Below are 14,978 nucleotides of genomic sequence, written 5' to 3'. Positions count from 1 at the left end.
TGACAACATCATCATGCTGGAGACTCCCTGTCCACTGTGTCAGAACCTGAAAACATCATCATGTTGGAGAACCTGACAACATCATCATGTGTCAGAACCTGACAACATCATCATGTTGGAGACTCCCTCTCCACTGTGTCAGAACCTGACAACATCATCATGTTGGAGACCCCCTGTCCACTGTATCAGAACCTGACAACATCATCATGTTGGAGACTACCTGTCCACCGCGTCAGAACCTGACAACATCATCATGTTGGAGACTCCCTGTCCACTGTGTTAGAACCTGACAACATCATCATGTTGGAGACTCCCTGTCCACTGTGTCAGAACCTGACAACATCATCATGTTGGAGACCCCCTGTCCACTGTGTTAGAACCACACAACATCATCATGTTGGAGACTCCCTGTCCACTGTGTCAGAACCTGACAACATCATCATGTTGGAGACTCCCTGTCCACAGTGTCAGAACCTGACAACATCATCATATTGGAGACTCCCTGTCCACTGTGTCAGAACCTGACAACATCATCATGTTGGAGAACCTGACAACATCATCATGTTGGAGACCCCCTGTCCACTGTGTCAGAATCTGACAACATCATCATGTTGGAGACCCCCTGTCCACTGTGTTAGAACCTGACAACATCATCATGTTGGAGACCCCCTGTCCACTGTGTCAGAACCTGACAACATACTCATGTTGGAGACCCCCTGTCCACTGTGTCAGAACCTGACAACATCATCATGTTGGAGACCCCCTGTCCACTGTGTCAGAACCTGACAACATCATCATGTTGGAGACTCCCTGTCCACTGTGTCAGAACCTGACAACATCATCATGTTGGAGACCCCCTGTCCACTGTGTTAGAACCTGACAACATCATCATGTTGGAGACTCCCTGTCCACTGTGTCAGAACCTGACAACATCATCATGTTAGAGACCCCCTGTCCACTGTGTCAGAACCTGACAACATCATCATGCTGGAGACTCCCTGTCCACTGTGTCAGAACCTGACAACATCATCATGTTGGAGAACCTGACAACATCATCATGTTGGAGACCCCCTGTCCACTGTGTCAGAATCTGACAACATCATCATGTTGGAGACCCCCTGTCCACTGCGTTAGAACCTGACAACATCATCATGTTGGAGACTCCCTGTCCACTGTGTCAGAAGCTGACAACATCATCATGTTGGAGACTCACTGTCCACTATGTCAGAACCTGACAACATCATCATGTTGGACAGCCCCTGTCCACTGTGTCAGAACCTGACAACATCATCATGTTGGAGACTCCCTGTCCACTGTGTCAGAACCTGACAACATCATAATGTTGGAGACTCACTGTCCACTATGTCAGAACCTGACAACATCATCATGTTGGAGAGCCCCTGTCCACTGTGTCAGAACCTGACAACATCATCATGTTGGAGACTCCCTGTCCACTCTGTCAGAACCTGACAACATCATCATGTTGGAGACCCCGTGTCCACTGTGTCAGAACCTGTCAACATCATCATGCTGGAGACTCCCTGTCCACTGTGTCAGAACCTGACAACATCATCATGTTGGAGAACCTGACAACATCATCATGTTGGAGACCCCCTGTCCACTGTGTCAGAATCTGACAACATCATCATGTTGGAGACTCCCTGTCCACTGTGTCAGAACCTGACAACATCATAATGTTGGAGACTCACTGTCCACTATGTCAGAACCTGACAACATCATCATGTTGGAGAGCCCCTGTCCACTGTGTCAGAATCTGACAACATCATCATGTTGGAGACCTTCTGTCCACTGTGTTAGAACCTGACAACATCATCATGTTGGAGACTCCCTGTCCACTATGTCAGAACCTGACAACATCATCATGTTGGAGACCCCCTGTCCACTGTGTCAGAACCTGACAACATCATCATGTTGGAGACTCCCTGTCCACTGTGTCAGAACCTGACAACATCATCATGTTGGAGACCCCCTGTCCACTGTGTCAGAACCTGACAACATCATCATGTTGGAGACTACCGGTCCAACGCGTCAGAACCTGACAACATCATCATGTTGGAGACTCCCTGTCCACTGTGTTAGAACCTGACAACATCATCATGTTGGAGACTCCCTGTCCACTGTGTCAGAACCTGACAACATCATCATGTTGGAGACCCCCTGTCCACTGTGTCAGAACCTGACAACATCATCATGTTGGAGACCCCCTGTCCACTGTGTCAGAACCTGACAACATCATCATGTTGGAGACCCCCTGTCCACTGTGTTAGAACCTGACAACAGCATCATGTTGGAGACCCCATGTCCACTGTGTTAGAACCTGACAACATCATCATGTTGGAGACCCCCTGTCCACTGTGTCAGAACCTGACAACATCATCATGTTGGAGACTACCTGTCCACTATGTCAGAACCTGACAACATCATCATGTTGGAAACCCCCTGTCCACTGTGTCAGAACCTGACAACATAATCATGTTGGAGACTCCCTGTCCACTGTGTCAGAACCTGACAACATCATCATGCTGGAGACTCCCTGTCCATTGTGTCAGAACCTGACAACATCATCATGTTGGAGAACCTGACAACATCATCATGTTGGAGACCCCCTGTCCACTGTGTCAGAACCTGACAAAATCATCATGTTGGAGACCCCATGTCCACTGTGTTAGAACCTGACAACATCATCATGTTGGAGACCCCCTGTCCACTGTGTCAGAACCTGACAACATCATCATGTTGGAGACTACCTGTCCACCGCGTCAGAACCTGACAACATCATCATGTTGGAGACTCCCTGTCCACTGTGTTAGAACCTGACAACATCATCATGTTGGAGACTCCCTGTCCACTGTGTCAGAACCTGACAACATCATCATATTGGAGACTCCCTGTCCACTGTGTCAGAAGCTGACAACATCATCATGTTGGAGACTCCCTGTCCACCGCGTCACAACTTGACAACATCATGTTGGAGACCCCCTGCCCACTGTGTCAGAACCTGACAACATCATCATGTTGGAGACCTCCTGTCCACTGTGTCAGAACCTGACAACATCATCATGTTGGAGACCCCCTGTCCACTGTGTTAGAACCTGACAACATCATCATGTTGGAGACCCCCTGTCCACTATGTCAGAACCTGACAACATCATCATGTTGGAGACTCCCTGTCCACTGTGTCAGAACCTGACAACATCATCATGCTGGAGACTCCCTGTCCATTGTGTCAGAACCTGACAACATCATCATGTTGGAGAACCTGACAACATCATCATGTTGGAGACCCCCTGTCCACTGTGTCAGAACCTGACAACATCATCATGTTGGAGACCCCATGTCCACTGTGTTAGAACCTGACAACATCATCATGTTGGAGACCCCCTGTCCACTGTGTCAGAACCTGACAACATCATCATGTTGGAGACCCCCTGTCCACTGTGTCAGAACCTGACAACATCATCATGTTGGAGACCCCCTGTCCACTGTGTCAGAACCTGACAACATCATCATGTTGGAGACTACCGGTCCAACGCGTCAGAACCTGACAACATCATCATGTTGGAGACTCCCTGTCCACTGTGTTAGAACCTGACAACATCATCATGTTGGAGACTCCCTGTCCACTGTGTCAGAACCTGACAACATCATCATGTTGGAGACCCCCTGTCCACTGTGTCAGAACCTGACAACATCATCATGTTGGAGACCCCCTGTCCACTGTGTCAGAACCTGACAACATCATCATGTTGGAGACCCCCTGTCCACTGTGTTAGAACCTGACAACAGCATCATGTTGGAGACCCCATGTCCACTGTGTTAGAACCTGACAACATCATCATGTTGGAGACCCCCTGTCCACTGTGTCAGAACCTGACAACATCATCATGTTGGAGACCCCCTGTCCACTATGTCAGAACCTGACAACATCATCATGTTGGAAACCCCCTGTCCACTGTGTCAGAACCTGACAACATAATCATGTTGGAGACTCCCTGTCCACTGTGTCAGAACCTGACAACATCATCATGCTGGAGACTCCCTGTCCATTGTGTCAGAACCTGACAACATCATCATGTTGGAGAACCTGACAACATCATCATGTTGGAGACCCCCTGTCCACTGTGTCAGAACCTGACAAAATCATCATGTTGGAGACCCCATGTCCACTGTGTTAGAACCTGACAACATCATCATGTTGGAGACCCCCTGTCCACTGTGTCAGAACCTGACAACATCATCATGTTGGAGACTACCTGTCCACCGCGTCAGAACCTGACAACATCATCATGTTGGAGACTCCCTGTCCACTGTGTTAGAACCTGACAACATCATCATGTTGGAGACTCCCTGTCCACTGTGTCAGAACCTGACAACATCATCATATTGGAGACTCCCTGTCCACTGTGTCAGAAGCTGACAACATCATCATGTTGGAGACTCCCTGTCCACCGCGTCACAACTTGACAACATCATGTTGGAGACCCCCTGCCCACTGTGTCAGAACCTGACAACATCATCATGTTGGAGACCTCCTGTCCACTGTGTTAGAACCTGACAACATCATCATGTTGGAGACTGCCTGTCCACTGTGTCAGAACCTGACAACATCATCGTGTTGGAGACTCCCTGTCCACTGTGTCAGAACCTGACAACATCATCATGTTGGAGACTCCCTGTCCACTGTGTCAGAACCTGACAACATCATCATGTTGGAGACCCCCTGTCCACTGTGTTAGAACCTGACAACATCATCATGTTGGAGACCCCCTGTCCACTATGTCAGAACCTGACAACATCATCATGTTGGAGACTCCCTGTCCACTGTGTCAGAACCTGACAACATCATCATGCTGGAGACTCCCTGTCCATTGTGTCAGAACCTGACAACATCATCATGTTGGAGAACCTGACAACATCATCATGTTGGAGACCCCCTGTCCACTGTGTCAGAACCTGACAACATCATCATGTTGGAGACCCCATGTCCACTGTGTTAGAACCTGACAACATCATCATGTTGGAGACCCCCTGTCCACTGTGTCAGAACCTGACAACATCATCATGTTGGAGACCCCCTGTCCACTGTGTCAGAACCTGACAACATCATCATGTTGGAGACCCCCTGTCCACTGTGTCAGAACCTGACAACATCATCATGTTGGAGACTCCCTGTCCACTGTGTCAGAACCTGACAACATCATCATGTTGGAGACCCCCTGTCCACTGTGTCAGAACCTGACAACATCATCATGTTGGAGACCCCCTGTCCACTGTGTTAGAACCTGACAACATCATCATGTTGGAGACTCCCTGTCCACTGTGTCAGAACCTGACAACATCATCATGTTAGAGACCCCCTGTCCACTGTGTCAGAACTTGACAACATCATCATGCTGGAGACTCCCTGTCCACTGTGTCAGAAGCTGACAACATCATCATGTTGGAGACTCACTGTCCACTATGTCAGAACCTGACAACATCATCATGTTGGACAGCCCCTGTCCACTGTGTTAGAACCTGACAACATCATCATGTTGGAGACTCCCTGTCCACTGTGTCAGAATCTGACAACATCATCATGTTGGAGACCCCCTGTCCACTGTGTTAGAACCTGACAACATCATCATGTTGGAGACTCCCTGTCCACTGTGTCAGAAGCTGACAACATCATCATGTTGGAGACTCACTGTCCACTATGTCAGAACCTGACAACATCATCATGTTGGACAGCCCCTGTCCACTGTGTCAGAACCTGACAACATCATCATGTTGGAGACTCCCTGTCCACTGTGTCAGAACCTGACAACATCATAATGTTGGAGACTCACTGTCCACTATGTCAGAACCTGACAACATCATCATGTTGGAGAGCCCCTGTCCACTGTGTCAGAACCTGACAACATCATCATGTTGGAGACTCCCTGTCCACTGTGTCAGAACCTGACAACATCATCATGTTGGAGACCCCCTGTCCACTGTGTCAGAACCTGTCAACATCATCATGCTGGAGACTCCCTGTCCACTGTGTCAGAACCTGACAACATCATCATGTTGGAGAACCTGACAACATCATCATGTTGGAGGCCCCCTGTCCACTGTGTCAGAATCTGACAACATCATCATGTTGGAGACTCCCTGTCCACTGTGTCAGAACCTGACAACATCATCATGTTGGAGACCCCCTGTCCACTGTGTCAGAACCTGACAACATCATCATGCTGGAGACTCCCTGTCCACTGTGTCAGAACCTGACAACATCATCATGTTGGAGAACCTGACAACATCATCATGTTGGAGACCCCCTGTCCACTGTGTCAGAATCTGACAACATCATCATGTTGGAGACCTTCTGTCCACTGTGTTAGAACCTGACAACATCATCATGTTGGAGACTCCCTGTCCACTATGTCAGAACCTGACAACATCATCATGTTGGAGACCCCCTGTCCACTGTGTCAGAACCTGACAACATCATCATGTTGGAGACTCCCTGTCCACTGTGTCAGAACCTGACAACATCATCATGTTGGAGACCCCCTGTCCACTGTGTCAGAACCTGACAACATCATCATGTTGGAGACTACCGGTCCACCGCGTCAGAACCTGACAACATCATCATGTTGGAGACTCCCTGTCCACTGTGTTAGAACCTGACAACATCATCATGTTGGAGACTCCCTGTCCACTGTGTCAGAACCTGACAACATCATCATGTTGGAGACCCCCTGTCCACTGTGTCAGAACCTGACAACATCATCATGTTGGAGACCCCCTGTCCACTGTGTCAGAACCTGACAACATCATCATGTTGGAGACTCCCTGTCCACTGTGTCAGAACCTGACAACATCATCATGCTGGAGACTCCCTGTCCATTGTGTCAGAACCTGACAACATCATCATGTTGGAGAACCTGACAACATCATCATGTTGGAGACCCCCTGTCCACTATGTCAGAACCTGACAACATCATCATGTTGGAAACCCCCTGTCCACTGTGTCAGAACCTGACAACATCATCATGTTGGAGACTCCCTGTCCACTGTGTCAGAACCTGACAACATCATCATGCTGGAGACTCCCTGTCCATTGTGTCAGAACCTGACAACATCATCATGTTGGAGAACCTGACAACATCATCATGTTGGAGACCCCCTGTCCACTGTGTCAGAACCTGACAAAATCATCATGTTGGAGACCCCATGTCCACTGTGTCAGAACCTGACAACATCATCATGTTAGAGACCCCCTGTCCACTGTGTCAGAACCTGACAACATCATCATGCTGGAGACTCCCTGTCCACTGTGTCAGAAGCTGACAACATCATCATGTTGGAGACTCACTGTCCACTATGTCAGAACCTGACAACATCATCATGTTGGACAGCCCCTGTCCACTGTGTTAGAACCTGACAACATCATCATGTTGGAGACTCCCTGTCCACTGTGTCAGAATCTGACAACATCATCATGTTGGAGACCCCCTGTCCACTGTGTTAGAACCTGACAACATCATCATGTTGGAGACTCCCTGTCCACTGTGTCAGAAGCTGAAAACATCATCATGTTGGAGACTCACTGTCCACTATGTCAGAACCTGTCAACATCATCATGTTGGAGACTCCCTGTCCACTGTGTCAGAACCTGACAACATCATCATGTTGGAGAACCTGACAACATCATCATGTTGGAGACCCCCTGTCCACTGTGTCAGAATCTGACAACATCATCATGTTGGAGACTCCCTGTCCACTGTGTCAGAACCTGACAACATCATAATGTTGGAGACTCACTGTCCACTATGTCAGAACCTGACAACATCATCATGTTGGAGAGCCCCTGTCCACTGTGTCAGAACCTGACAACATCATCATGTTGGAGACTCCCTGTCCACTGTGTCAGAACCTGACAACATCATCATGTTGGAGACCCCCTGTCCACTGTGTCAGAACCTGACAACATCATCATGCTGGAGACTCCCTGTCCACTGTGTCAGAACCTGACAACATCATCATGTTGGAGAACCTGACAACATCATCATGTTGGAGACCCCCTGTCCACTGTGTCAGAATCTGACAACATCATCATGTTGGAGACCTTCTGTCCACTGTGTTAGAACCTGACAACATCATCATGTTGGAGACTCCCTGTCCACTATGTCAGAACCTGACAACATCATCATGTTGGAGACCCCCTGTCCACTGTGTCAGAACCTGACAACATCATCATGTTGGAGACTCCCTGTCCACTGTGTCAGAACCTGACAACATCATCATGTTGGAGACCCCCTGTCCACTGTGTCAGAACCTGACAACATCATCATGTTGGAGACTACCGGTCCACCGCGTCAGAACCTGACAACATCATCATGTTGGAGACTCCCTGTCCACTGTGTTAGAACCTGACAACATCATCATGTTGGAGACTCCCTGTCCACTGTGTCAGAACCTGACAACATCATCATGTTGGAGACCTCCTGTCCACTGTGTCAGAACCTGACAACATCATCATGTTGGAGACTCCCTGTCCACTGTGTCAGAACCTGACAACATCATCATGTTGGAGACCCCCTGTCCACTGTGTTAGAACCTGACAACATCATCATGTTGGAGACCCCCTGTCCACTATGTCAGAACCTGACAACATCATCATGTTGGAAACCCCTTGTCCACTGTGTCAGAACCTGACAACATCATCATGTTGGAGACTCCCTGTCCACTGTGTCAGAACCTGACAACATCATCATGCTGGAGACTCCCTGTCCATTGTGTCAGAACCTGACAACATCATCATGTTGGAGAACCTGACAACATCATCATGTTGGAGACCCCCTGTCCACTGTGTCAGAACCTGACAACATCATCATGTTGGAGACCCCCTGTCCACTGTGTCAGAACCTGACAACATCATCATGTTGGAGACCCCCTGTCCACTGTGTCAGAACCTGACAACATCATCATGTTGGAGACTCCCTGTCCACTGTGTCAGAACCTGACAACATCATCATGTTGGAGACCCCCTGTCCACTGTGTCAGAACCTGACAACATCATCATGTTGGAGACTCCCTGTCCACTGTGTCAGAACCTGACAACATCATCATGTTGGAGACCCCCTGTCCACTGTGTTAGAACCTGACAACATCATCATGTTGGAGACTCCCTGTCCACTGTGTCAGAACCTGACAACATCATCATGTTAGAGACCCCCTGTCCACTGTGTCAGAACCTGACAACATCATCATGCTGGAGACTCCCTGTCCACTGTGTCAGAAGCTGACAACATCATCATGTTGGAGACTCACTGTCCACTATGTCAGAACCTGACAACATCATCATGTTGGACAGCCCCTGTCCACTGTGTTAGAACCTGACAACATCATCATGTTGGAGACTCCCTGTCCACTGTGTCAGAATCTGACAACATCATCATGTTGGAGACCTCCTGTCCACTGTGTCAGAACCTGACAACATCATCATGCTGGAGACTCCCTGTCCACTATGTCAGAACCTGACAACATCATCATGTTGGAGACCCCCTGTCCACTGTGTCAGAACCTGACAACATCATCATGTTGGAGACTCCCTGTCCACTGTGTCAGAACCTGACAACATCATCATGTTGGAGACCCCCTGTCCACTGTGTCAGAACCTGACAACATCATCATGTTGGAGACTACCGGTCCACCGCGTCAGAACCTGACAACATCATCATGTTGGAGACCCCCTGTCCACTGTGTTAGAACCTGACAACATCATCATGTTGGAGACTCCCTGTCCACTGTGTCAGAACCTGACAACATCATCATGTTGGAGACCCCCTGTCCACTGTGTCAGAACCTGACAACATCATCATGTTGGAGACCCCCTGTCCACTGTGTCAGAACCTGACAACATCATCATGTTGGAGACCCCCTGTCCACTGTGTTAGAACCTGACAACATCATCATGTTGGAGACCCCCTGTCCACTATGTCAGAACCTGACAACATCATCATGTTGGAAACCCCCTGTCCACTGTGTCAGAACCTGACAACATCATCATGTTGGAGACTCCCTGTCCACTGTGTCAGAACCTGACAACATCATCATGTTGGAGACTCCCTGTCCACTGTGTCAGAATCTGACAACATCATCATGTTGGAGACCCCCTGTCCACTGTGTCAGAACCTGACAACATCATCATGTTGGAGACCCCCTGTCCACTGTGTCAGAACCTGACCTCATACAGGCTGGAGCGAGATCCCCAATCCCCTCATCTCCCATTATTACATTAATGAGAGCAGCTAAACCACACCACATGTTATGTTATCCCTCAGTGGGTCTCCCTGTTGATAAAGCCCATCTGGTTCTAGTGTGCTGGTGATAGCCAGGACATCTACCCAGAACACTGTCCTCAGGTTTCATTCTGTGAAACGACTAGCAGAGAAAACCGATTGGAACAATGAAATGTTTGCATTGTGTACTGTTCATAATCATATGTAAAACATGATCATTCACAGTTTTGTGTTCCAGATCATCCCAGCCTAGGTGGATGTTCTCCACCTCTGTGGTTCCCCAGGCCTGCATCAAGAGACAGGTTGGGACCTGTACCCCAGGTGAGCTCCATGGTGGGGGTCACACCTGGCCCTGGCCCCTGGGGGTGGAGATGGGACAGCTGGGACAGGGAAACGAAAGTGGGGTGACTAACAACCCTCTAAATACTGAGGGCTGACCCTGTCATAACCTTGGCTGAGCTCACCAGCATTACTCAATAAACTGAAGGAAAAACATGGAGGCCTTGATATTTATTGTGACTTGTTATATAGCCATTTGTTATCTAGTGTGATAGCATTATGGTTCATATGCCTATAATCAACAGTTATAAATCTTTTGGGACATATTTTGACACTGTGTTTGGCATGAAACAAGTGCTGCTGCTCCATAAACATCAATGAGAAACTGTGACGTCACTGCTAGTCTGTTTGGACAGGCTATCTGAGGCCCCAGTCACATGAGAATTTGACAGTCTCTCTCTCTCTCTCTCTCCGTACAGAAAAAGCTCAATTCTGCTGACTTCCAGACCAATTATCCCAAAGCTTATACCCCCCACTACACCCCATCCCCTCTCTCTGCACCCTAAACACGTTTGGGTTGATTTAACGGGAATAGGGGAGGCCAAACACACACACACACACACACACACACACACACACACACACACACACACACACACACACACACACACACACACACACACACACACACACACACAACCCCCCTCTCATTCAGGAAGGGAGGTGAGTAGAGGAAGAAGGGGAAGACGGGGGAGAGGAAGAAAGACTGAAAGAGGAGGATAGTCTGGAATTCCAGAAATATTTGATGCCCCCCTCACCTCCCTCTCTTCCTGATTGAAGTCTGTGCCTTAAACGCTTCCTGGTTGGGCTCCGCAGACCACTGGGACTGGGCTAGTGTGAACAGACTAACATTTTCTGCTATTGCTACTCCATATGTCCCTCAACATCCCACCCCCACTCCCCTCCCCTCTCCCTTCAATCTCTCCACCTCACCCTTCCACATCCCCCTCACTTCTCCCTTAAAACCTTCCACCTATTTAAAGTCTGCTACTCCAAGCCAGGGCCGGACCATTTCAATGTTTTAGTATCCATGGTAGCTAGTATTCAGGAACATGGGGTCCATGGCTGAGCTGCATTTGTTTGCTGTGTAACATATTTGGTGAGAGAGAGAACATAGCACCACCCAGCAACACAGAGAAACTCACAGAAAAGCTGTGTTGCTATTTCTGACCAAGCCAAAATAAAGCCATCGCTCTCTCAGGTCTTGTAGTCTGGCTATAGAGAGACAGACAGGTCTCAGATGTGGGTACATAGGGCTCCACAAGGCTCCAAAGGGTAGGGGACCTTAACCTGTTTGGCTACCCTGGCTGGGACACTCGGTTCTGGGCAAATGCATTAGCAGGCCACTGGCTGAGCCAAAGGATAATGGTCCAACACTCTAGTCCCCAGCCAGACTGGAGCTAAGGAGACCAGCATCTCTAAACTTAGACAGCATGCATCTGGATCTGCAAAAGTCAACACACACGCACACACACAGCTACTCTAAGAGGACGTGTTAGTAGACCATAGATAGAGGTGTTTTATGTTTCTCTCTCTCTCTCTTTTCCAGAGGCTTAATGATTCTAGTACAGCCAAGCGTTCAGGCTTGATGAATGTTTAAACTACCTGTTTCAATATTAGCTTTAATTAAATATTTACTTCAAATCCAGTAATGGTTATGAATATTTAGCATCTACTGACCATTCAAACATAAAAAGATTTCTACAGCACAATTTCACACTGATAAAAAAGGCCTTTGAGGATATGAAACATTACCACATAGACTATGACACAGAAACACACCATTATTCTCTTCCTCTATGAAGAATCTGAGAGTCTGTTTACGTTGGTGTTAGGTGGCAGGAAGTGTCATTTATAGAAGGGCATATGAGGGCATATTTTATTGGTCTGGCACTGATGGAAGATGCCTGATAGGGGTCCTACCACAAGACAGGTGTGCCTAGTTAACTCCAGTCAGTACAGTCAGCTTTCCAATTAAAATGTTCCCCAAATATCACTAGAATAAAGGAAGATGAAGAGAGGGAGGGAGACAGTCAGAGAGAGAGAGAGAGATTGAGAGAGAAAGACAGAGAGAGACAGAGAAAGATACAGAGACAGAGAGAGGAAGAAAGAGAGAGAGAGAGCGAGAAAGATAGAGAGAGAAAGACAGAGAGAGAGAGAGACACAGAGAGAGAGAGAAAGGTAGAGAGAGACAGAGAGAGAGAAAGGCAGAGCGAGAAAGACAGAGAAAGACAGAGAGAGAAAGACAGAGACAGAGAGACAGAGAGAGAGAGAGAGAGAGAAAGGCAGAGCGAGAAAGACAGAGAGAGAGAGAAATAAATACCTATTTTTGATCATGCAGAATGACTAGCGTTCAGTAATGTTTTAATTTGTGTTGGCATTTCCCATGACACAGCCTGTCATTTCAACATGTTTCTAAGGGATTTGGTTTTAAACACACGCAGCACTTCCTCTATAAATGCTGTGTTGATGTCTTTCAAATGCTCTTGGAAATCATAAAAATACATTTCCCATCATTTCAGCCTCTTCTTAGAAAGACTGAAGGACAATACAGTAGTAGCTTGCTGTGTTACAGCTTTAAGTGATAGCATTAGGACATCACTACCACTTCTTGTGGTAGTGATGTCCTAATGCCATGGTGCAGAGAGAAAAATGTGCTCTTTTATAATGCTATTCTAAACATTTTGCCATGATAAAATATGGCAATTTTAAAGCTAATTTCCAGCAATTCTACAGTTTTTGCCATAGGGCAGGGGGAAACATTTGCTGTTTTATAGCTCATTTCATGCTTTTGTTCACATTTTGCAATGAGGCTGAGATAAAATGTTGCAGATTTAAAGCTAATTTCCTGCTATTCTACACATTTTGACATGAGGCTGAGAGAAAATTTTGCAGTTTTAAACTTAATTTCCTGCAATTCCACACATTTTGCTATAATGTGCTATCAAACATAAAAAAAATGGGATGTGGGCCCCCTGGAGGTTGGGGGCCCCGGGGCACGTGCCCCTGCGTGCCTATTCTGTAATCGGGCCCTGCTTCCGGTCATCATACAACAAGGCAACGCTCCCCACTACTCCCATCTCTGACCCTTAAAGCACACCCCCTCAACAACCACTGATATCCCTCCTCATCTCCCTCCCTTTCTCCATCTTTACCCGTTCATGCTTGGTGACGCGTGTCATACCTGTTCATGTTTGGTGAGGCGTGTCTTGTTGTGGATGTCTGAGGAGACCAGGTTGAACTGGTGTCTCTCTGCCAGTAACCTTAGTAGGATGACTACCGTCCTGCTGCCACACTTCCCCACACGATTATACACCACCTGACTGGGGAACGGCAGCACCTGAATGGGAGAACAACAGAACACACACTGCTGAGGAGACAACAACAATTGTCTCATCAAATAACAATTAGCTAATCAAAGCCATGATTATTGCCTTCTGGAGGTAACATAATGCTAAGATAAGGGTAAGAATGATGGTAGGTACAGCTGAAAGATGACACCAGGTAAGTGAGGACGAATTCAAATATGGTTAGGACGAAAGGAAAGAAGAAAAGAAAGTGAAGAAGGGGAACACTGCCAACTCTTACTCTGTCCTTCCTCTCTGACCTCTGACCTGTCTTTTGTGTCTATTTTTCCAGGGGGCTGTTCTCACTCAACCCCCGATGCCCCTATCAGACACACACACACTCACACACACACACACACACACACACACACACACACACACACACACACGCACACACACACCCTCAAACATACAAACACAGCGCACACACACACACACACACCCTCAAACATACAAACACAGCACACACACTGGTCACTGTAACGCATCCCTCGATTCCATCTGATAGCAGAAGGATCACTGAAATAAGGACAAAGCTATTAGCAGTTGAATAACATCTGAAAGGTGTCGTTATTGATGCTCCTAACCTTTTCCCTGTCATGACTTCAATGAAGCCTTTTTTATTAGAAATACAAAGAGTGAAGAATTCAGCGGCGGGAAATTCCTGCCGGCATTCCCAGTCTGGAATGGTAACTGAGATTCCTCTTGGGGGAAATTCCTGCCGGCATTCCCAGTCTGGAATGGTAACTGAGATTCCCCTTGGGGGAAATTCCTGCTGGCATTCCCAGTCTGGAATGGTAACTGAGATTCCCCTTGGGGGAAATTCCTGCTGGCATTCCCAGTCTGGAATGGGAACTGAGATTCCCATTGGGGGAAATTCCTCCCGGCATTCCCAGTCTGGAATGGTAACTGAGATTCCCCTTGGGGGAAATTCCTGCCGGCATTCCCAGTCTGGAATGGGAACTGAGATTCCCCTTGGGGGGAATTCCTGCCGGCATTC

The 14,978-nt window shown here is 47.8% G+C and overlaps 1 protein-coding gene across 3 annotated transcripts in view; it reads right to left on the bottom strand.

Moving 5' to 3' along the window:
- Positions 1–14,978, bottom strand: part of LOC139407264 (uronyl 2-sulfotransferase-like) — a 132,416-nt gene that overhangs the window by 26,142 nt on the left and 91,296 nt on the right. For all 3 annotated transcript variants that reach the window (XR_011634086.1, XR_011634085.1, XM_071150894.1), the window contains exon 3: positions 13,816–13,971. Coding sequence is in view for 1 of the 3 variants with exons in the window: in XM_071150894.1 (XP_071006995.1) it covers positions 13,816–13,971 (156 nt within the window). In the remaining 2 variants the exon portion in view is untranslated. The remainder of the gene's footprint in view (positions 1–13,815; positions 13,972–14,978) is intronic.

The sequence above is a fragment of the Oncorhynchus clarkii genome, chromosome 4, assembly GCF_045791955.1.
Source record: "Oncorhynchus clarkii lewisi isolate Uvic-CL-2024 chromosome 4, UVic_Ocla_1.0, whole genome shotgun sequence".
Lineage (NCBI taxonomy): Eukaryota > Metazoa > Chordata > Actinopteri > Salmoniformes > Salmonidae > Oncorhynchus > Oncorhynchus clarkii.
This window is presented reverse-complemented; position numbering and strand designations above follow the sequence as displayed.